Source organism: Pecten maximus, chromosome 5 (assembly GCF_902652985.1).
Source record: "Pecten maximus chromosome 5, xPecMax1.1, whole genome shotgun sequence".
Lineage (NCBI taxonomy): Eukaryota > Metazoa > Mollusca > Bivalvia > Pectinida > Pectinidae > Pecten > Pecten maximus.
In genome coordinates this window covers 18,278,278-18,302,360 of record NC_047019.1, presented here as the reverse complement: position 1 = coordinate 18,302,360, position 24,083 = coordinate 18,278,278, and the positions used below count along the sequence as shown (strand labels likewise).

General features: G+C 33.6%; 1 protein-coding gene across 1 annotated transcript; it reads left to right on the top strand.

Annotated features, from left to right (window-relative positions):
- The first annotated feature begins 369 nt into the window (after positions 1 to 369).
- On the top strand, positions 370 to 14,971 carry LOC117327390. The gene is made up of 6 exons (XM_033884341.1): positions 370 to 500; positions 7,894 to 8,796; positions 11,072 to 11,241; positions 11,450 to 11,480; positions 11,919 to 11,993; positions 12,269 to 14,971. Exons 2-5 carry the CDS (start codon positions 8,115 to 8,117, stop codon positions 11,975 to 11,977), a joined length of 942 nt encoding a protein of 313 aa, XP_033740232.1. The 5' UTR covers positions 370 to 500; positions 7,894 to 8,114; the 3' UTR covers positions 11,978 to 11,993; positions 12,269 to 14,971.
- Positions 14,972 to 24,083: the final 9,112 nt, after the last annotated feature.

Below are 24,083 nucleotides of genomic sequence, written 5' to 3'. Positions count from 1 at the left end.
TATGTTTTACAAATCAGTGTCAGATGTTGGTCCATTTTGTGATATAATATTTTAATGGCGACTTTCGAAATAACTGTCTTCGGTTTCATGTATGTGTTCGCGTTCTTTCTAGTGGATAAAATTAGGCGAGTGGCGTATAAATACACTGTAATAATTACGTAAACCGTATTACGCACTCTAGTTTATATATACTGCAGCTCAAAATATAGTTCAGCAAAACGCCAAAAGAAAGATATTCAACAAATTGATTATTTCTTAAATTCCATTGTGTTTTATGTTACAAATATATCAATCATCAAGTGGTAAACTATGTTGTCAATTGAATAAGGACCTGATCGTGACTCATCACATATATGTGTGTATACAGAAGGTATAATACGTGCTCGTATACATTAGAACCTGTTATCGACTGGACTCCTATCGCTCGGAACACAAGGGACCGTTCATGTATACAAAGTCTAGGAAAGGACCTCTTATATTACTTTGGTTCATCTGAGCAGGTAAGTTTTATGTTACATGCTATTTGTTCACGATTTTGTAACGTCACGTGATTCAATAGTACCGAAGTTTATTTATAGGTCTGAGTTGTTGAAACTTGGGTGGATGGCAAACGTGATGATGAAGAGAACGCTGATGAACATGTAATCTAAATTGAAATTGCCAGATTCCTGCGATGTCATCGTTCTTTTTTAACCATTTCGTCTACACGAATAAATATAACTTAATTTCATTGAAAACACATTGATAAACATTTATATCCCAACGTTAAAGTATGATACAACAGTTAAAGGGAGATAACTCCAATGCCTGTTTGAGTATAAGTATTAATATCCAGCAAAAATGCCCTATTCTGAAAAATATGGCACATGTTTTAAATTAAATACGTTAACATAGCCCGTTAACCCTACACATTACCTATGCCAAGATATATATTTGTGCTTGAGTGTGTGTGTGAGAGAGAGAGAGAGTGTAGGGATGTGTGTGTGTGTGTGTGGGGGGGGGGGGGGGGGGGGGGGGGGGGGAGAGGGAGGGGATGTGTGTATGATCTATCAAATGTTTGCAATTCTATACAGCTGTGACGGATAAGTAAACTTATTTTCTATGTTTTTTAGACATGTGAAGATTGCAAAATAAGAATATCGTGACTCAAAATGACACAATTCCCTACGCAAGTTTAGTCTCTGAAACCTATTTGAATTCAAATATTTCTATCCAAAGGACACGGTTTATCCTGTTATGACATATATATGTTGTTTACCATTCATATTTTCCTGCTTTCGTACCTCGTCTGCTTAATACCATTTTCTGCTATAGGCAAAACAGTTCCGGTGTGAAGCCTGTATACTACATCATGATAAATATACCAATTAAAGTATACATTTATTTTATCATTTGTTATGCATATCATAATAATAATACATATGGCCAGGCTAACCTACTGTGGTCAGCTACCTTGTACAAACAGTATTTTAATTTTGCTAAATACCCCATTAATGTCTAAGATATAATACAATTAACACGATGACATATCGGGTGTATCTTAAATAATCACCCAGTACTGTCCACTGTAGTTCACTAGAATATATTTGTATTTTGAGTTAAATGTCCCACTGTGGTCCGTTACCAATATTAAGCCACCAAGCTTTTTTTCTTATCGGTGGCTCTATGGTCAATCAACTTATCAATATATTTTATAACATTGAAATCAGATAGGGTTGGTGAATTGAGATTTGTATTTTGTGATGCTAGCAATAGGTTTGATAGTACAGGGCATGTTCACCTTCTATTCAAGCTCCAATTGAATGATTATAACGGGAAAATATCATCATGGTCAAAATATCATCTGTTTGAAGAAATCCAAGAATCTTCCTTCAGTGAAAGTTACAATTTTTTTTTTTTTTTACATGATGTGAATGCTTGAATCTCCCAATGATCTGTTCTTGAACATTTTTCGTTTCTTCTTTGTATTAATTATATGCCAAACTAAGTTGAACATACCAAAAAAATGCCAAGTGGTTATTCATCTTTTTATGCTGTTAGAGATAAGTATCCATTCCATTCAAACGAAAAGTTATCAGATGATTTTCAAAATACAACATCTTCGCTAAAATACGAGATCTACAATTTAATATTGCAAAAGAAACATTGAAGGAGCCTCTAATTAATGTTAAATATCTCTTTTTATATCTGAACAATCTTAAAATATGTAATAATGTTATAAGTTAATTCTTCTGATCGCGGTAAAGTACTTTAAGAGTCATTTCAGCTAAAGGCCGTACAATAATTATAGTTTTACGTCGGGTACTTCAATAAAAAAGAAACTTTATGTGAAAAAAAAACAAATACAACAGATAGTATTAGCTGAACAAAGCAAAAAATAAACTTATCAAACTCTTTAAACATTGCACTTTGACTCCCAACTGCAGTCGTTTTAAAGGTATGTTCTTAGCCAAATTGTTAACAATACATCAAATATTCGGTATCAATTAATAAGAAATGTATATTTGACCCGTCTCGGTGTCTAGCAGATAGTTACTCTAAAAAAAACCTTTCTACCTTCAATTAGTTAAAATTATATGACTTATCCGAGTCTTACTCCTAACGTGTTTTTTTTTAGTTCAGAAAGCTATTTAAAAGCCATGATAACCAACATTTTTCAAAATCACGAACCTGGAAAAATTGACATCTTTCTATGTCCACTACGAAATAATACTAGTAATTTGAGTTATGACTCATTTAAATTAAATAACAATTCGCTGTTATACCTATTGGATGTACAAAGTATGAAATATAATGATTATTTTACAACGAATATTATCCAAATGCAATGTGGATCTAACTCTACTTATATTATGATTGTGATGTTTCCCCAGAAAATCTATTTATATCAATATTCCAGTATATAAATCAAAGAAAACCTTGATTATCGACTGGGTATGGACATTTTGTGGTCAGAAACCTGCTATAAGATATCCAAGTTGATTTCAGTCGCGAGTTATCTCCCATGTGTCATTGGTATATATTGGTCTCTGTCTAGAAGAGAACTAATATATGCTTTATCATCAATGCAATGGTTTGGAAAAAAAACAACACACAAAACGGTACTTATTGTGGATTTGCGGTCCTCATATTCAACGAATGATGACTTTCATGAATGATGATTTTGGTAGATACACACACCCGTATGGTTATTAACCGGTGACCAGGATTCATATTACCGTGAAATCATGCACTTCACGACATGGTTTCACACATGAAGTTTATGCCAGTAACAATAATAACAATAATTTCACGAGAAAAGATTTTTTTTTGTTTTGTTCGGTAATAAAATCGACAACCTCATCCTAAACCAGTACGCTTTCTTCATGCTGCAGAATTACCTCTGACTTTTTTTAAGCATACCCATATTTTCATCTGTCTTCAATAATGTCGTGCTATATAATATACTTGTCAACATCTATCTATTGCGAATACAGAAATAAATATAGAAATTTATCCATACATGACGATAATTCAATTAATCCAGGCAAATATTTATTGCACAGAATATGTTAAATACATAGAAAAAATGTAAAAGAGTAAAACTATTTTCATTTTTTCAGCATAAGTCTTCATCGTACATACACCACAATTAAGTATAGCTATACCGTATTGAAATAACAATAATCAACTAATTGATTAATTAAGTTTGCTATAGAATTATATCATATATAACATATTTTTGATACATGTGCAAAAACATGATACATTTTCAAACAATGCATATTTTAACAACTTTAAATATCTGTTTGAATAATAATTAGTGACTCATTTATGACACTACATATACATATACGTATATGTATATGGAGATTGGAAGCTGTGAAAGATATCATGAACATTTGAATATTTTTACTGTATATTATGGAGGATATACAGCCAGGTTATATCTGATTTATGATTTTAACAGCGGGCCTTGAATTTCAGTCAAAACTATTTTTAATTAACGATTTGCATAACATAAATACATAAAAATCCCACCTTTGTAACTTGTTTGACGGAAACATACAATACTATTGATCTTGATTCAAGCATATACTTTTAAAAGGACACTTAATTTAAACGTGATAACAAATATTTGTTGTATGTAGAGACCAACCAACCAATTGTTTTCCCATAGACCTTAGTGTTAACGTTTTGGATAATTTCATTCAAATGCTTGAATTAAATATGACGATTATGGTTTATAACAAAAGTTTAGGGTCTGATATAACACCTAATCAAAAAAAAAAGTTGGGTCCTTCAGCTCAAATTTTCTCCAGGGTAGCCATTTTGAAAATAGGTGAATTTCGCAGTAAAAATTCTCAAAAATCTTAAATGTTTACCTGTTTACTATTATTACGTGAACTTTTGGGAAAAAAAACCAATCGGACTTAAGAAATTTATATCAACATTTCTTATTGATAGTTACCTATCGGGCTACATATCTATTTTCTCACTTCATAACATACTGGCCAATCAGTGGCTGCCAGACATTTTATCCTTGGCTCAACGTTCTATACACAGGGGCTGTTTCAAAAATATATTTTTTCAATTGGTTGGTTGTTCCCTGAAAGGATCACAACGGAGTACAGAGTATTTAGTAATTTGTTTTTCAAACTGATTTTATGATGTCTAAGGGAATAATTTATTGTCAAAAGTTTGAAACAATTATAAGAGAAATAGGAAAGCAGTGTTTTGGGGATTAATTTTGTATATTGATTTGACAAATGGAGATTAGAGGAAGTAAACCGTATTGATGTAATGAGTGACAGAGCGATGAAAGTTAACAAAGGCTGAACACATCTTTGATATCAATAACCACACCCATTTTTGTATACTCGAGACACACATTAATGTGTACACATTAAGCGTGGCCAATGTGATCGGTATTCGTGTAAACTGTGAAGTGAAACGGCATGATTTAATGCATAAGTAAAATGGCTAATAAGACATCGTTTTCTATCAGGCTTATTATGAAATTATGTTATTATGAGCATGGTTCTTAAGTCGATATGATAATTAGACTGGATTTTTGTAGTATTTTGTAATGAAGTTTCACTCAGTGCTTTTATACAATAACAACATCCCGAAGCAAATAGATATGATGTATGCACCTTTATCAATCATTAATTAAAAATTTGATTTAATGTTTTTTATCTAGATCAATCAATTCCAGACAGAATATTTCGATATTTTTCACTCGTGCTTCGCACTCCTGAAAATATCGATATTCTGTCATACTCGTGAAATATTTGTTATATTAAACGCGAAACCATTCAATATCCTCTATTTATTTTCTATGCAAGCGCCTGTAGTTGAACTACCGTATGACTGCCAATCTGTTACACCGTACGTTATCAATTTAGATACATGTATAGCTTATAAAAAGTATTAAACACTTGACTTGATAAAGAAACATTTCATACTTACACATTTTGCCTGGATTATCAAAGAACAGAATAACTAACTAGAATTTTTTTTTTTTTTTTTTTGTCATTTTGAACATAATGGCGAAAAGTTTTCACTGGTGCTAAAAAAGATATGACTTGATTATCTATACCTGTAGCATGTGTAATTTTGATGTAGTAAGAACACTTTTTTTAATTTGTCACCTCATTGTTTTCGTTTTGCATGGCACTTCTATGTGTAATATATCATTGCAACATAAGTGTGACCTAGACTTTGTATATAGATATATCGCATCACTGTTACGAACTATAAAATCTTTTGACCAACCTGGTTTGTATAACGGATGATCTAAATATAGCAACTCCCTTTTTCACTTTGTACCTATCACTATATCACCGACATTTCATGTACATTGTAAACTAGAATGTAACATATACTATGTGTTTATGTTCCACACGCTCAACGCCTAGCCTATCCTGTAACTAAAAATAACTCTATAAAAGAACAGAAATTGCACGCACTAATTACAACAAGGTATGTATTAGCAACAACACCATGTTTGGGTGTGGTTTATAACTAATTTACAGCTGGGTATGAAACTGATTAATTAGACCTATTATATCTATTTGAGAATATAATGAACGTAAACAACAATGAATGTAATTCTTATATCACAATATCACAATTCGTTGTTGTAATATCATGTGAAACAACTGTGCTGTAACAATAAGTAAATACTCCATAGAGTCAATCAATATTATGACATAAACTAACACACCTATTAACGAAAAATGGGTAAAATATCATACTTACGTGATAAACACTGATCAAATAAAATCCCACAGTCAAAACCTTTCTACGAAATGTCTAAAGCATAAATCAAGCAGGTCACACAAAGACTACTAATATACATTTTAGTGTAGGTTCCCTGTTTTGTCAATGACATATTATTATGTACCCTTGACAAATATTTAAATAAAACATCAATGTCACTAGCCGCTTTACATCCTTTACTAAGTATGTGTTTGTATAGTGCGTTCTATTGACTTAGACGAAACTGCACGCATGACTGCGTATCTCATGGATTATATTTCATGTCAAATGTTTCAAGACTTTTTCAGTTTTATCAACATCATGTAAGACGTTAAAGGGACATCACGGTAAAAACGTTGTAATTTTCAATGAATGTACGTGTTTTGTTCCTTTCCAGTTATGTTTCTGTGCTGTCCCAATGTTCACAGTCGACCTCATGTCCAGCTTGACCACTTGATTTAGTTGGGAATCCCCCTCTAAATTTAGCGCGGAAATTATTTTCAAATCATCACGTAACTGTTTTGAAATCGAGGCAACACAAACACACGATAGTTTACAAGGCGAATTATTAGTTGGACAATGATATTATACAGTGGTTTAAATGTTAAATAACACGTTCTGTATATATTCCGGCACATATATTTATGTGTAAATAAGTGTAAACACCGTACATATAGTATAGTGACAGTAGCGATGTACTGGTACAGACTGTATAAATATTACCGAGTTTGTGTAAATATTACCGAGATTGTCATGACCTACTATCCAGCAATCAAGCAGCAGAATACGAGCAGCGTCCGTATTACTGCTGTTTTCATGTTTGAACTGTATTGTACTGCTTCCCCAGTTTAATTCTAGGATTGTGTTTGACCCATTTTCCAATTATTTTCTTCATTGCGGAAGCTGTTATCGTTTTCAACCGCAGTCGATTCACATTGGAAGCCATTTTTGTTTTCAGGTGTTTTAGTGTGTTGTGCGCATACGTGTTATCGTATATGTCTCAAAATTTGCATATTCAGACTATTGATCAACGAATTGTGATAACCTTTTTATAATTAATAATTTATGTTTTTTTATATACATATATCATCAAATTCGAATGGTTATTGTTCATAAGGATATATTTTTTAAAGATATACCCAATAATATGAAAAAATACAAAATAAAAATTGGTTTACCGTGATGTCCCTTTAATTTAAAAATTAACTAATGTCAAAATGGAAGATTCAAATTCAGGATGGGATCAATGAATGAGTAATGGTAAATAATAATTCGTCGAGCGAAGCTTATTGTCATGATGTTTCTGACTCTTTTTATGTTTGTAAGTAATATGAACTCAAAAGTAGTAATAACATGAAAAATGAGCTATAAAACTTACAATATGCATGAAGAAAAGCGATGAAAGGAAAAAAATTCGAGACTAGTATCGGTCTTGTTAATCAACATGTATGTTTGTCAATACCGAAAGCTGTGTATGTTTAAAATGATACTTATGATGTCCTTCATGACACGTTTCGGAAATATTTGAAATATTACTGTCCTAATGTTGTTAGTTTTTATTTTGAAATTTTTTTCCATTTTCATTATTCTTATTATTTTTCTATTTTCTATTTTTTTTAATTTTTTTTATTTTTTCTCTTTTTTTTTCAGGCAGAAGGACTTTCAAGGAAATGTATTATCACCATCAAAAATGAACGTATTTTATCTATATTATATAAATAATGAAAATGCAAGGAGGCAAGCGAAAAACACCCCAATATCACCAGTAAATGTTGGAAAACACCGAAAACATATAGCGCGTGCCAGTTACGATTCAGTCTTTACAACTACAGACGCTACACTGACTGTTTGCGTTCCTACCTTGAAGTAAAATGAACTCATACATTCCACTAAAATTGCAAAACGTGCATTATGCCAAACTTGACTTTTATGAATGGGAACGAATTCATACGTTCCAGGCTTGGCCGAGCACAAAACTGGTAATGCCATTGACAAAAAATGGTCTGAAGTCCGAGGGCATCAGCCATCGTGTTCGTTGCGTATCATGTCAGAAAACAACTGACATTTCTCTTGTCGACAATGCGCTTGTTGATGCTCATTTCACAGGCTGTGCTTTCGAAAATGGCGGACAAGACCTCAGAAACATCACTGTTTCTCGGGAGGTAGAATCATCTCCTGAACAATGCACCACAGTCAGCTTTCATGTCCCAGAACCTACAGATTTGGATGAAAGTGACATCAGACAGAAACACGTAATTGATGGCTTCAATGGCTGTGTAGATGCCTGTCTAAGCATGTGTCCATGTGACACGTGTTTGAGCGATTTCCATGAAGACAACGTCCGTGTAATGAACGAAACGTCTGGTCTTAGAAACAGGGATCATGTACTAAAAACCAGACAACTGAAGATGCTCTACATTCAACCGGGAAAGGCCGGAAACAACCAATTTTCGCAGTTTGGATCCAGAGTATCAACATTTCCCCCTGGTCTTAGTCGTTTGACTAGAAGGTCACTTGCTGTAGCAGGGTTCTTTTTTGTTTGCTACTATCAAGGTGAGGTATATTTGTTCATATCAACATACGTCCTTTTAAAAACACTGATTCTATCTAACTTGAATTTGTTAGAATTTCAATTCAAGTATGCAAACTAATTCTGAAAAATTGACTAAAGTTGTCATGTCGCACCCTACAATTCGTTTTCTAACAGCAAGATAAAACAGACATTTATTGTTATCATTTTTCTTATATAGCAAAATTCAACATTTCGTTACTACCACACCAATGGCATGAAAAGTGTTAATATCTCACCAGAAATTAAACTATATTTTCGTTTGGCCGAAAGTAATTCGGCTATTTCGTATATATGTGACGCAAGGTCGGAAACACTATCTTCAACGTGTAGACTTTCTGAAGCGATACCAAGCAGAGAGTGTCACCATGCAAAACATTGGCCAGTCTCCGTCAGCTTAATTACATACCACACAGTCACCAGTCTATGTACGTTTGGTTACATAAGCACAGTGCCCACTCTCCGTTAGCTTTATTACGTTCCACAGTGTCCTGTCACTAAAAGCTTAGTAACATGTACAAAGAGTTCAGTCTGTGTAAGAATTTATTAGGTGAACATCAAAAACCAAAACAGAATTCTGGTTTTGTAAATGTATGTCTGTGACTGTTAGCGTAATATTTTTGTATACATTGTGTTTCCTCAACTACATTGGAACTTCGTTAACTCGAACTCGGATAACTCGAATACCCCGCTTAACTCGAAGTACCTCGCCGGTCCCGGCCGAATTCTCTCTTTATCTTAGTAAAAAAAACTCGGAAAATTCGAATTCGGATAACTCGAAAAACTCGGATAATACGAAGTAAAAATTTGGTCCCAACAATAAAAATCCTACTTGAAATGTTCGAATAACTCGAAGTATAATTTTCGTCGATCGGTGGCAAACGCCGACATTTTTTAAGAGCTAAATTCCGTTTGTAGGCACTAATACTGAACATATCGGCACTACTAACCTACATGCTATTATAAGTGTTTCATAAATTCATAAAAGAAATTGTCGGTTGAATCGTATAACAACAAGTCTTGGTGATAAAAAGTACTGCTTTACTTACATCAGGTAATTTCCCAAGGCGGTCGCCGATATCAGTACACACGATAGTCAACAACTCATCTACCCGTTCGCTCAAGCGGAACTAATCTCTGACACACCGGTAGATCTACCCGGCTGATGTTTTTACAGGTGTAGAAATGACACAGTCACCGGCGCCTATTAAATCTTTAAATTGCTGAAACAATAGCGTAATTACTGCCGAGGTGTTCAGAGTACAACTGTAACGGTCAGTGCTGTCTATTAAATCGGATAAAACGGCAACTCAGTTACAGTAACATTTTATACGCACATGCGCAGCCCAACTTCCGGTGCTAATACACATGGAAATGGCGTGGTTATCAATAAAAAGTAAGTAGGCCGATCAAACAGTATTTTATATATATCCAATAAAAGGTAATGGTTCTGTTACGTTTTGTATGCAATCTGTGTTAAACTTAAACGGTTATTTGTTTTGACATTAATAACTTGTTATTTTGTCGAATTCCGTTTTATCGTTTACCTTTTGCAAACATGACTTGCACATCAGATCGTTATTGAAGTGACTACGTGAAAGAAACTTTATCGTGACTGTATATCGGCAAAACTACACCAAATTACAAGTGACATAACGAAACATTACATATATATTTACATGTATTGACCAGTCTTCACACTAAACTGATGAGCGACAGAGCAAAGTTATACTGATTATATAATGCTGACAAATATTGACCAAACTTTTCACCAAAAACGATAACTCGCTTAATTCGAACACTCGGATAACTCGAAGTTTTTTCGTGGTCCCGTCGACTTCGAGTTAACGAAGTTCCACTGTATTTCATATACTTATAAATAAGGAAAGCAACATAGTTTTTAATCACATTTAAGTAACCAGTAATACGACAGACAAAAGCAAAAGGTATCTAATCAATCATAGTCTCTGTTTGTTGAATTCAGCTCACACATCCTCTCATGAATTCACGATTGCATGATAATTATGTAAATATGACTTCAGTCCTGCCTTGTATGAACTGATAATCTGTTCGAGAAAACACTCTGCAATCTTATACTTGACATCAATCAAAGTATTTTGAAGTTGATATCTTTTAATAATGATTTACATAGTTTTAACTTTAACCAATATTTTACCCGATATATAGCGGCACTGTAACTTCAACAGACCATGACTGTTATATTGTTATTCATTATCTCGGATTGATTTGCCTTTTTAGACGTGGAACGCTTTATAGTTGAATGCAATTGTTGCGGGCTTCGTCTTTGGGTCTATGAACCAAGCCTTAGCCATGTTTGTCTCCTTTGGGTACTCCACGCTGAACTATTTCCAACGTGTCCCTATTTGCGAAAGATGGCTGGGGACAATTTTATTCATCGTCGATTGTGGGTAAGCCAAGCTTTGGGTTTCTTATTCCATTCGAAATAATGTTTTGTATATAGCAGTACCTGGAACGAAATAAAACTATTTAAAAGTCTACCACATCACCAGTATTTTTTATTTTATTTATTCATATTTTTCATTATTATCATTTTTGTTAATAATTGTTTCTTTTCTGTCATATGGCGATGTTATTTTCCTTTTGGTTTCTTTTCAGATAAAACGAACTAATTTGAATACCCAAATCGGTGAGTTTTGTATAAATCAATCAATGCGTATGTAATTACAGCTATGTCCTCAATTAAGATACGTAATAGGAGGCAAAACTCATTATAAAATATGAACACTAGATAAATCGTTATGAAATAGAACAAGAAACAACTTTAATCCAGTGAGTTTGTTCAGATAAAATCTCAATACAGTAGTCTTGCAAGCGATTGAGTTGAATACATTACATTCAATAGTGTATGGTAGTTTTTATGATATATTATGTGTGTTCTGCTTATTCAAAGAATTCCAAATTATGGTTACTAATTCACATGTTGTAATTTAAGTATCATTTGCAATTTCACTCTGTAGCGGTATATCCAAACAATCATTATAATTGAAAACAAAAACAAAAACAAAAAAACAACAACAACAATGTATCAAATGTACAAACCAATTGTGTATTGAATGTGCTTCAGACTTGCGCCGGCGACAGTATAACGATGGGCTAGGGGGACGCCTATTCCGCTGCTGGTAACCTAAGACAACGAAAAGTGAGTTGCATGATTTACATGCCAATGATTAAAAAACTGTTTTATTACAGTTCATTATTGAATTATTCAGGGACGAACTCAAATTATGTTTATTCTATGAAGCACATAACGCAAAAATGTTGATATAAATTCAATTAACCCAGAAACGAGAAGATACAAATAGTATTATAAAGTATTATTGCTATAGTACAAATGATACATTACTTTCTATACAATTAATGTGAAGAATAATAATATTGCATTTATTTGTTAATTTTTTTTCTATTTTTTTATAGGTTTTGAGTGTGGTGTCATCTGTAGGCGTTTTGAGCTACATGATTGTGTAAACATTTATCTAAACAATACATTACAAATACAATAGGAGGGCATCGACTTGAAACTATTGATACTGTATGCGCATACAGTTGTGGCCTACCTACTTACTAACGAAATGATACAAAAGATAAACGTCATATGGAATAGATTGAAAAAAAAACGACATACAGAACCAGCTTACGTTTCCTTTATGTACCAGTGCCTGATTTAGATGTCTGTTGATATCAAACTATTAGAAAGCGACTGATATCCAGAAGCAGGTGTAGACAACGCTATTATAGACGACCGCTGGTGTGTCACCTATGTGCCGCGTAGATCGTTGAGGTTACATACTTTATTTTGACAGAAAGTGTTGATTTCCTCAGTGTAGAAGGAAGCAACCTCGTTTAATATGCGCGATTCTATAGAACTGCAACCTGGATAAAATGGAAATCAATCGATATGTCGACGGTTATTTATGCAAAGACTATGGACTCGAAGAAAATACTTCAAAGACTTGTGCATTTGCATCTTGTTATTATTTTCGAAACCAACAGGTGTACGATGGAAATGTGTCATGTTTTAAAGTCAGTTTTGATGTGGATGTGGAGGACAATGTCGTGTAAACCGCAGTTTTAAGCCACGTGTAACACCTATCGTATCTCGAAGATGTAATATGCTGCTTTGTAGATGACTTCATTTGAGACCATGGTTTCCAGACTATTGTCATTAATCAAAATGACATTGGATGGACCACATGCTGCAGCAAATGTTTTTGTTGTTGATGATTAAGATCGACTTGTAAATAATTCTTTACCTATATTGTATGTCTATTAATCGTGAATAATATTTTACCTATATTGTATATCTATCAATCAGACAATTTTTTGTCGTGGTTGGTGCTGGGTTTCTGCTAACTATTTACTATGTACTCGCATATTAGTGACATATGCAGAATGGAAAGAAACTTTGTTGTGATAACTTTTTCCATTTTCCCATTGTTTGTAAACAATCATTTACAGTTAAATTTGTCTGAATAAATCGACAATATCTGAAATCACAGAATTTCAAGCACGGTGTCTCATTCGGAGTCGAACAGTATAAGGTAAAAACATGAACTATGAAGGGTGCTATACTGTATATAGTACATTGTATGTTGTATTTCATTATTCGACATATTTTGCTCATTTACATAATTCATGTTGAAAAATACATGTACTTAATTCATTTTTGAAAATACCTTATTTGTGTATAAAAATCATATGAGCGTCTTTTGTGCACTATTAATATTTTCGAAATAGGTTGGATTTACATGTTTAATGTCTGAACCCGTTGGAAGTTATTTAGGATCTGTGTGCACTGGCAATTATTCAATTCAAATTCACCTGTATAACATCATTTTACTTAGCTCTCATGCTGTCGACACAATGGCCTGCCATTTTTTCCTTTTCTTTTTGCACCAGTAACTTCGCGTACGAACCACTATTAAGTGCTTTAAAGAAAACTACGGGGACCTTCCAACAATTCAAAACAAATAATTACCGATAATTAGCTGACCACAAGAGGATCAAATAAATGTCTACTACGTCTACCTATACTTTCGAATTAGGAAAATAACAAATCGTTTGGAACTTCCTCAAATTCTTCTGTGAACATTGGTATGAAAGGTGAACATATTTTACGTTGATATGTTAAAAAGGAAAATCTTCAAATCGCAACAAATACAATACAAATACATACATACCTGAGACGTACGTAATATATCTAATTTTAATAGGAGCTGTTAGATGGGAATTACTGGCATGACTAGTGGAGAAACGTGACGGAGGCTCCTATATATAGTGTCTCGTACTGCATCTATAAATCGATGATAACGTCAACTACAGATCACAAAGAATAACATGTTGCCAGTATGTAACCAGGTAAATTAACAATGCATATATATAATTAAAGTGAAAATCATCTCTTGAAATGTAGGCGAAGGAAATTGTAAACATTATTCATGGTATTTTATTGATTATTATTGTGTTAAGATGTATACTAATTGGTATTATCCGTATAATCATTTAACGATATCTTCATAAAGGTGGTGGTATTCATGTTTGTAGCACATCTCTCCAAATAGAGTTCAACGTATTACTAATACCGGGAACTTTATACGAGTACTAATACCGAGATGTGTATGCTGTCAGTGTTACAAAAACAGACAGTATTGGAAATACATGTGATTGATGTTTAATATAGATATACACGTATTGATATTACCCATACATACAGTTAATTGACATTAACAAGAAAAATATTCATAAATGAGTTTACCATTTTTGTTCAATTTGCAAAAAAAAAACGTATCTGAATTCGGAACTAAAGCTGCTATATACACAAAGGTCGGATACCTCTGACTTTTAAAAGATAGAAAGTTGAAAATGAATTCCAGTAGAAAGTAAACTCAAACTCAAACAAACAGGTTTTAAAACGATACAATTATTTTAAAAATCGTAAAAGATATAAGGTAGTAATATTACTTATAATGGGTATGAGGAAAACATGAAACGATAATTTATCTTTGTTCTTCCATGTATTAATTAGTATATGAAATTAATGTTTGAATCATCGAATTAGAATGCATATACCAAGAATATAATGTATATTTATCATCATCGTAATAAAGTGGTATTTTGGGATATCATTGTTTTAGTGTTTGTATGTATATTTCATCAAGTTGCAGAATGGTAAAAAGTGCACTGAAACAAATAAAACGAATTATTGTTGCTTGTCAATTAATTCGCAAACAAGTTTATAACAATTACAAACAAAAAACGAACAAAAAACAAACAAAAAAACTAATGTATGTAAAAGGTTATTTGAGCGTCCCAAGTTATACCCATTTAATGATTAAATGAGGCAATCTACAACAGAGGAAACAAAATCATATAGTTACCGATAAACACTTCTAAAGTAGATAATGATGCTTAACTCTTTCGCGACTGGTTACATTTCGCGAGTGGATTCAGTTGTTATTTGTAATGACCCATTTTTATACTGCAAATGTCTTATTTTCAAATTAGCATAGTTTGATAATATAATCAATGCTTCATACACAGACTACATGCACATAAAACCCAACCACAAAAATACTATTAATTTGATTTTATTCAACTGAACTACATAATGAAGTGGAAGAAATATGGCCGCAGTATGATCAGAACCCAGGAGGAGAACTGGTAGCCATATAGAACCGAGCATACCAGTGTCACCAATGGTACCACGAGTGACCTGTTCCCCTAGGTTAAACTTTCTGAGGGCGAACTGGACAATGAGTCCCCCATCCGTTTACTAAACCCATGTAACCAATATTACCACCAGCCCACCTTGGTAAATTCATGACTCATGACAAAGTGGACACCTCCCTCCATGGTACCACGGAGGGAGGGGAGACCTGCGGTACCGTCAGAATCCCCATTTTTCATATCAAATAACCAACAGCCTGCTGTAGAGTAAAGCTGGTATGAGTATTTAGCCGGATGAGCCCATGTCCCTCTCCGTCTCCCCCTGGGTTCCACCCCCACCCCTCAAGAGCAAACTGCGACAAATTAAAAATGGTCTCAAAACTTATATATATATGAATTTAAATGAAAATTGTCATTCCCGAATCAATATTTCCCATACGAGTTAAACCAAAAAACATGACTTTGTAGACTATTTCAAGAGTCTTAACAAAACATGTACATGTAAAGTACACCTACGTGTAATTATATGGAATCTCCGTCATTCCAAGTTTTTTGACATGCTTGCATGACAATGTCCAGATCAATTGAATTTAATGTAACACAACACAGTCTCATATTTTAGAGACGTTACCGATTGATCATAATGTTGACTACCAGGTGAAGTCTAGTGTCAAAGTATGTTCATAATTATCACAATATCAAATTTCAATCGCAAAGATATCACACTACAATCGCGAATATGCACAATTTCACTAATCAAGGCACAGACGGCTGTTATGACAGTTCACATCTCATACGCGTGTCCAGCCAGGGATTGTCACAATGGAACAAATTAATGCACATACTATAAATACCAGTTTGGTCCATGACAGTATATAGCTAATGTGCTGGAATATATAGTTCCTGTCCAAGAATCCCGACTCCGTGCTTGATTCTGATCCTCTCTCTAGATAATGTGCACATGACAGAGCTTCCATACATTCAAGTCCTCTACAATACAAAACATTCTGGCAGCATAACAGGTTCAATTGTAATTAAAGGGAGGGAGGGAGGGTTTAAAAATATTGTGCAGACACAATGGCGATATCCAGAAAAAGGAAGTTAAATTCTAGTGGATTTCTGGGTAGAATTTAATTGGGCGCATTCGATTTACTATAATTGTTGTGTGTTGGGTGCACTCGATATACTGTATGAAACTACAACTATAAGTTACTAAGTAATATTATAATTATAATACAAAACTAACCAAAGGCATTCACAGGTATTAAACACGTTTATCTTGCATTTGATAAACGCCAATAAATAACACTAAATATTACGTAATATAAAAGTTCGATTTATATATAAGTTTGCGACAAATATATATTCATCCTACTTGATACTGTACGAACTTTGTACAGGAGGATGAAAGTCTTCTGTATAATGTACTCTGTTCCGTATCTCTTTCTTATACTTATACTACGAACTCAAAGACTTTTTTTTATCTCAATTAGAGCTTAATTAATCAAAACCAAACGTTCCGTTCTATAAAATCTAAAACGAATATTTAAGCATTTATGAAATTGTTGTTGAAATGAAAGTTTACCCAAACTAGTGTTGTGTAGTTACCTTGCTTTCGATTTTATCGCGTCAACCACTCATTTACAACATTTAGACGGGGCTATCTATAGGAGAGTATTTTATGATCAAGCTTGAAAGTTGTTTGAAGAATGAACGATTTGTAACTTTGGTAATGTCGATTATATGGGCTGTGTAATGACACAAACTGTTTTTATCCGCTAAATTACATTTTTACTAGTGAAATATCGAAACATATTCATTCTATAAAAGTGATATTTTTCACTAGTGAAAAATATCACTTTTGCTGATTTGACCAATCAAATAAGTGATCAGAAAATACCAAAATAATTGACCAATCAGAAAGCCCGACATATGTGTCAGCACCTGGACATGGGGAACTACTTTTTGTACGAAACTTTCGCTGTAGGCCTAGTTAGCATACGGGGTAGTTTTTTCGTTGATAAAAAATGTAATAAACAGGATATCTAACAGTGTCTTCAGTAATACCAAATTCATTTCACGAGTGGGGCTAATATTTTGATATTTTTCACGAGTGTGCAGAGATATCCTCTATGTAATACAGAATCGATTAGTTCAGGGCCATGATAGGAAACAAGATCATATAACCCGAGCTATATTCACAGTTCTTACCATACCACCCGTTAGAAAAAAAAATGTTTTGATTTCCATCTCTCCGTGAAATTACTGTGACACATTCTAGGGATGTGGCGGAATTCCCATGCCATTTAAACAATAACAAGATAAAGGTAACAAGAATTATCTTTAAAAAAGATAAACGGCATAGTTGTAATGCTCTTGGTTTTAATGTAAAACTGCTGGTGAAGTAAATTAACGAACTAATTAATAAATGCGCAGTTTCAGCACGGATAACAAAATAATACCAGTTTAAATCATTTTTGGTGGTAATAAGACTGCATTTGAATAAGAAATATGATAATTTCTTAATGTGTCATTTGAATAGTTCATCCACTTATTCAGCATGCATTCAATCTTAATTTTGTTTCGTCAATAACTGCATGTCTGCATTTTTGCATTTACGCTACATTGACCAATCACATACTTCATCTTCACCAGTAACGCCACCTGTCGCGTCAAATCCGGGAACACAAGAAAATCATACGGCTATGCCGAAAAAGAAATTTATATTATTTCTCTAATCATCAGGTCGTATACATAACATTCTTATTTTTTATTTATAATTTCCCACGCATTTTGCAACTATAACTATAGCAGGTAAAACAATGATTAATAAATCATTCATGTAAGATGAAGGATAAGAGTGCATGTCAACCAAGCAGAGACCTGAAACAAAACAACAACAAAACAACCAAAAACAACAACCAAAAACTATTGTCATAAGATTTACAGTATAATCCTATAATATTAATTATCCCTAGCGTACGTATTCCGTTCATTAAATGTTAAATGTGTCGTTACCTGCTCATGTAAGTAGAGCAGAAGATAATTTTTTCTGTGATTTATAATAAAAACAGATCGAATATTCGAATATTGTCATAACAGTCAGAACTGTCATTAATGACCTTCCAAGAGAGGTATTTGGTCTCCTAATTCAGGTCCAGGTAACAAGAATAATGGAAGTTAAAACATGGTCACATATGAGAGGCAGTAATTAAGACAGGTTTGACTGTATATTTCTCTAAAGTTTACCACATTATTCTGGATTATTTAATAGGCACTGTTTAAATATATCAGAGTTACTTCCCTTTGTGTCACTTTAATTATGATGATCATCGTTTTATAATTAACTACCTTGAGGAGGTAGCGTGTCGTTATCGGTGTTTATAACAATACCATGTCAAACATGTCCATAATTCTACACAGCTCATTATCTATTTTATACATATACAAACAATACAAGGTTTGTTTAGAAGTGACATGTTATCAATATAAAATTTCGATTACTTTACATATGTACTGTATTTATATCCCATTTCATTTATATAAAACAAATTAATACAATTTCAGTACATTGTTGATATACACCGATCGACTACTTTTGTTTTAAGTACCCTTTTCTACACCCTCCATGCTCAGTTCGTGTATGTTTGCTTGATTGATATCCGATAATGAACTGCTTTCAACCCAATTATTTCACAACGTCTTTATAAAAATCGTGACCTATATATAAGGTCAAACGATGTTTTGTTTACTTTGATTCCATTATATAGTACGGAAATCCTAACAGACCTTAGTATCAAACAGTTAAAGATCATGCCACGTTTGGTTCTAAACGTCTGTCTCTTGACATTATATTTCCACATTGCGTTTCTCTCGTGTATTAACTGCAGTTTTATAAACGGATATTTTTGGCGATGTAATCGTGATACATATTGGAACTTTTCACATCTCCAGACCCAGGCGACTACCTCTTACATGAGCTGTGCATTGTGGTGCGCGACCACCAAAGCTTGTATTGGGTTCAACACATGTGGGGAACATGATGGACGGGACTTTGAGTGTACACTTTTCTCAAAGAATGCTAAAGCAGAATTTTGGTGCGATTCGCCGTTGATGAGCCAAGAATATAACTGTTCTGTCTCTATGAAGGTAAACATTTATTTTCTTATTAGCAATGGTGATAAAATAATAGAATATCGGCAGCTACACCTTCCAGGTATAAAATAATAGAATATCGGCAGCCACACCTTCCAGGTATAAAATATTAAAATATCGGCAGCCACACTTTCCAGGCATGTACATGAACGACAACACTTCAGCCTATTCGTTGCCTTTTTATAAGTGTCCCTAAGTTATGAGAAACACCAATTACTCCTCCAAATGTGTTAAAATTTGTAAAGAATGTTTTTATGGCAATATATTACTGTTTGTTTTAAATGTATTAAGAGTAATAAGAGGAAATTATGGTTTATTTATCTTGAAATAATGGTTTATTTATCCTGAAAATAAAAATGTAAATAAATAAATTATCTCTATTTCAATATTAAGTGTATTTTTATCGTCAATAGGTGTTGCAATTAATAGATGTGCTGTCATATCAGCATTTGAATGTATCGTGTAGAAACTGTGTCATATCGACATCATCTAACATCTAATGACCGGTAACGTATTCTCTGAAATTATATACTAACGACGCTACGTACTATCAAGTTAGAAATATATCTCATTTTTCTATTTTATGATACTTAACTCTTTTGATATATATAATAAAACAAATAACAGTGTCCTCGTGGAAGAAAATATAATTGAAAAAAATATATATATATAAACCAACAGAGACACCAATGCTTTTGCTCCATCATGGGAGCTCTTCTTTTTTGAAGACTTATGACGTCATAAAACAAAGACTGACAACTTACAACTACATCAAATGGATGCATACAAAAGTATATGTTTATACATTTATAGTCGTTAAAGAAGATATATTTAATGTAATCTTATTGTTTGTCCTTATATTTAGGAACAGGACGATGCAAGCAAAATAACAGGTATGTATGTTATAAACTTCACACATGTCATTCAGATAATGGTTGATTTAAACGATTCCTTTCAATTTATTAAAACCGTGTCCTGAAGTATAACGTGTAACAATATACTATCAAATAACTAACGTTGTTACTTTAATATGATGCTTTTATTTTTTTATCTAGAAAATCAAGAGCCATGTGCATCAACCTATGAAAAGATTTTCGAAACAACACATGAGGGCGTTGTTTTGTATGGAAATAAATCTGAGCTTATAGAAAGAGTCAAACTAGGCGTGGACGTAAGAATACTTCTCTGGAACTTCAACTCAAAGGATCAGTTGTTCAGCATAAATCAAATCGAAGTTAATGATCAGGAGGTCTGTGCTCAATCAGTCTTAAGTACAGTCAATTACATCTTCTTTTCCCGCCAGGTACTGTTGATTTGTACATCTGGTTTTATTCAAGAACAGCGATGGATTATCGGTTTGGATGCAAAAGAACGTGACTTTACAGCTTTTGTTAAATCCACTTGGTTTGCAGGTGGGAAATGCCGAACACCTGTTACCGTATTAAAAGACCTGTCGTCTGCCCTTGAAAACGGTCATGATATCACGACTCTAGTAGAAAACAACCGGTTACCATTCAATTGGTTGGACGATTTAGGCACTGATGTGGTAGCTCAATTTGCTTGGAGTGTTCCTCTGATAGCTTCGATGGCTAATCCCTACACTTCGAACTTCGATGGCAACTGCGCTTGGCAAAGCCACGTGTTGAGCTACTCCGGGTTTCGTTACAAAATAGAATGGCAGAGTGGAACTGGTGAACACGTTGCAACAGTCAATGATACTAGTGTGCAGATGACTTGGCTGACGGATACTGACTGGACCTTAGTTTACGAGAACTCGGACTCTGGGAACCCCGTGTTCGGTACTCTGTTTGACTTACATGACTATGTAAATAATGGCGGACATCGTGTGAGATTAGTGTTCGGCACCTTTGCCGCTGAAGCGGATTTCCTCTTCATTCAGAATGACATTATTTCAGCTGTTGTAAGAGGTTTCACTGATACACCTTATCACTTCGAGAGAGTAGTAACTATAGTCTCCACCAACGGCACAGTTCAAAAGTTCATTTACGGACTTGCGAGTTCTGTTATCAAAAGGAACGATACAACTTCAACGGGAGCTAAATGGTATATAGACAAAGTGAATTGGAATGAACTATTCAGGGTTCAAAATGGAATCGTAGAAAGCAGTTCCTCAAACGTCCTAGAAGATGCAATGTATTCCGGAATGGCGTTCCGAGTTATTTACAGTTATTCTACTGGAAACATATCTTTCGCGGGTGACAGTGTGACCTTACTAGTATCTGAACCTAAAAGTATGACGGTTACTGTTAACCGCCAAGTAAATTTCACCACAGAAACCGGACAATTTGTTCTCGTCATTCCTGTCGGAAACGTTTTCTACGAATTCATAAGCGACGGTTCAGTGGATGTTAAAATATACGATAACGGTGATTGCACGCCGCGATATCGAGCCGTTCATAGGTCGGAATCTTTTCGTTGGTTAGTGAGTGGTGTCTGGCAAAATACTTAGGTACAGTCAAGCTTTTACACGCCGACGTTTAGGAGAAAAGTAAAAAAAAAAATTTAATCCTGTATAATTAAGGTGTGTATAACGATAACATTGATAATGTTATGCTGATATATCGCGTCTTTCTGGTAACGCTTTTCAGTTTTCAATTGATTTCAGTTCAACCGACATTAAGGTCCAATAATACAATTGACTTGAAGTTATATATAATACATTTACAAAGATAGAAACAATAACAACAAAAGATAGCATCGCGTGTCTTAAACAGTACTTCTTTCAGCTGTTTCTTAAAATTTGGCCTAGAATGGCACATAATGATTACATTAAAGTGTTTTGGCTTCTAATAACAAGGCTGATTTGACGAACTTAATGCTCTCCCTAAGAGTACATGGTAAGATACAGAACTGGTCAGATAGGATCAGTCAAAGAGGCTATGGACACATTTAAAAAGGAAAGTAGTGTCTAAGTTTTTCCGTCGACATTCGGGACTTGCTTAATGAAAAAGGTTTACAAGCATCTGTATAAGATTGTAAATATTTCAATGAACAACTTCATTGTTTTTCTGAAATGGTGTCTTTATTTGGTGATACTGTTTCTTTCTAAATGTGTAACAATTCAACAGTATCGAATTATATGTATACCTTCAACAGATATGCTTTGACAATTACCTGTAATAATATGTAGTCTTTCAAGAAGTAGGCAATAGCTAAGCTACAATAGTAACAATATTTGTGTGTTCATATTCAGTATTTGTATATGTTTTCCTCGGCTTGGAGGGATGACCAATGTAGCTGCCTCAAGTTCATATCGAAATGTGAGGGTGATTGTATACCTCAAAACTACAATTTTGCTGTTCAACCAAGAATAATTCAATAATTAATGAAAATGTCACCCATAGTATAGAAATCTCTGTTAATAACACAAATATATGAGCGCAGTTATAATAGCGTCCTAACAATGATAGCCTAAAACACAACAGGCCAATGGTGCTGTATATACCAAATACTGAGGCGGAACACGATAAACTTTCTTCAGGATTCAATTAAGTATTTATTCGGCTTAAATTGGTGATAAAAAGGTCTAAAAGTTTGGGATATAGTATTTGTCTAAAACTTTTCATTCGTTTTTTCTATAAAAGTTGTTTTTGTCGGAGATGTAGCTTCTCTGATACTATTTGGCGAATCTTGTAGTGTAATCGCTAGCATAACTTATTTAGTAACAGAATTTTGATCGGTGGATTTGGGACAATACACAAGCAAAGGCGAATTTCGATCGGCATTGTCGTTAGCAGGTATGGGGGAATTGAACCGTCGGTTCCCATAGAAACGTTATGAATATTAACGGAGAGTGCAAGTGATATGAAAAAGCAGGAGCCTAGGAAAAGACATATAGTCTTCGAAAAAACAAAGGTCTGTTTTGGGCAATTATGTATGCAGTATCATAATTGGTTATTAATTTTAAATGGATGCCAAAAGCTTAAAGCTCTCGTTTTGATAAAAAAAGTACATATTGGTAATGATTTCTAAAAAAAGGTTTTTCTTTGCAAATTCATTCAAAAGAACGTAATTTATCTAGTTATTGACTCTTTATTCAACTCTTTTGATATTGTTAGTTACAATATGTAGTTTAAGGTGTTATCGCCTACATTATCCGGCCTTATATGATTCATGTGAAAAGTACTTATTAAGTTCTGCTCGGAATTCGAAAATAAGTTAAGGTTTAACAAGCCTGACAATTAAAGCATCCTTTTAGACAATGCCGACATGCACAAATATAGATAATCGAATATCAGTAATTTTGCTGGAATCCAGTTTCCATTAAAGTGTCTGAAATTTGAAAGTAGTATTGGTGTAAATTCATATTGTATCTTGAAATAGCATTTATTTTAACATGTTCCATATTCTTCATTAAATTTGTATGTTGAACTAATACAATCCTTAACAT